General features: G+C 38.9%; 1 protein-coding gene across 1 annotated transcript; it reads left to right on the forward strand.

Annotated features, from left to right (window-relative positions):
* Positions 1 to 1,056: 1,056 nt before the first annotated feature.
* LOC113780492 (uncharacterized mitochondrial protein AtMg00310-like) lies at positions 1,057 to 1,665 on the forward strand. The gene has a single exon (XM_027326291.1). It carries the CDS (start codon positions 1,057 to 1,059, stop codon positions 1,663 to 1,665), a length of 609 nt encoding a protein of 202 aa, XP_027182092.1.

Here is a 1,665-nt window from a genome sequence, read left to right on the forward strand (position 1 = left end):
TCAGAATTTTGACTCCATTCTGAATGGCATCCCTCAAGTGATTACAAGGCAGATGAATGCAAAGCTCGTGAGGCCTATGTTTGAGGTGGAAATCAGAAAAGCTGTGTTCTTTTTACATCCTAATAAAGCACCTGGACCAGATGGTTTGACTCCTATCTTTTTTCAACAGTTTTTGCATATCATCAAAGGTGATCTTCTAAATACCATTTCCAGTTTCTTTCATTCAGGGAACCTGTTAAGTGCTATAAATGATACCATAATAACTCTCATCCCTAAAATTGACCACCCTGTCTGTGTGTCTCAATACAGACCAATTAGTCTGTGTAATGTGGTTTATAGGATCATCTCAAAAATTCTAGTTAATAGGTTAAAACCTCTGTTAAAGTCATGTATTAGTATGAACCAATCTGCCTTCATCCCTAGAAGGCAGATCATTGATAACATCATAGTTGCACATGAGTTAGTTCATTGTTTGAATACTATGAGGAGAGGTCCTAATGCTTTTATGACTCTAAAGTTGGATATGTCCAAGGCGTATGATAGAATGGAATGGCAGTTTGTGGTGAAAATGATGGATAAGATGGGTTCTGCCAAATATGGATCAGATGGATCTTAAAATGCACGTCTTCTGTTGCTTACTCTTTTAACATTAATGGTGAGAGGAAAGGATTTGTTAAACCTTCCAGAGGACTTAGACAAGGAGATCTCTTATCTCCTTACCTATTTTTTCTGGTTACTAAAGGTTTCTCTAACTTGTTGAGAAAAGCAATGCTGGATCACAGGTTGACTGGGCTCAAAGTAGCACCTTTTGGTCTGGCTCTATCTCACCTATTTTTTGCAGATGACACACTTATTTTTTGTAGGGCTAATAACGAAGAGGCTGGAGAAGTGATGTAGATACTAAAACAATATGGGGATGCTTCTGGCCAGATTGTAAATATGGAGAAATCTTCAGTCTTTTTTGGGAAGAATACAGTAAAGGATAGGAAACAAGAGATACTGGGGATGTTAGGAGGTATGCAATTAGTAAACTAAAGTAGATATTTGGGTCTCCCAATGGTCATTGGAAGATCAAAGAGACAGGTGTTTGGTTATATAAAAGAGAAAGTAGTGAGCAGAATGAGGGGATGGAAGGAGAAGGTTCTGAGTCAAACTGGGAAAGAAATTATGTTGAAGTCAATTATTTTGGCACTCCCTACCTATGCAATGAGCTGCTGTAAATTGCCTAAGTCTTTATGTATGGATTTATGTAGACAAATGGCAAAGTTCAGGTGGGGGGATAGTGAGGAGGCAAAAAGAATTCATTGGATTAGCTGGGATAAGTTGTCTGAAGTGAAAGGGAAGGGAGGTCTGGGATTCAGGGATCTTCAGTGCTTTAACAAGGCTACGCTAGCTAAACAGCTTTGGAGAGTGTTGACAAATCCAAGTCTTCTAGTTAGAAGGGTTCTTAAGAATAGATATTTCAAAGGAACTTCTATCTGGGAGACAAAGGAAAGAGGTGGACATTCTTGGATATGGAAAAGTATACTTAGTGCTGGGGACTTGCTAGAAAAAGGAGCAAGGAAGAGAGTTGGTGACGGTAGCACTATTAACATTTGGAAGGACAAATGGATAATGAATAGTACGAATGGAATGGTGCAATCCAGGAAACCAGAAGGATGCTAG

The sequence above is a fragment of the Coffea eugenioides genome, chromosome 8 (assembly GCF_003713205.1).
Source record: "Coffea eugenioides isolate CCC68of chromosome 8, Ceug_1.0, whole genome shotgun sequence".
NCBI lineage: Eukaryota > Viridiplantae > Streptophyta > Magnoliopsida > Gentianales > Rubiaceae > Coffea > Coffea eugenioides.

What these genes read in the sequence shown, in the direction of transcription:
- LOC113780492 (XM_027326291.1), top strand. Translation starts at nt 1,057, where the DNA reads ATGGTCATTGGAAGATCAAAGAGACAGGTGTTTGGTTATATAAAAGAG.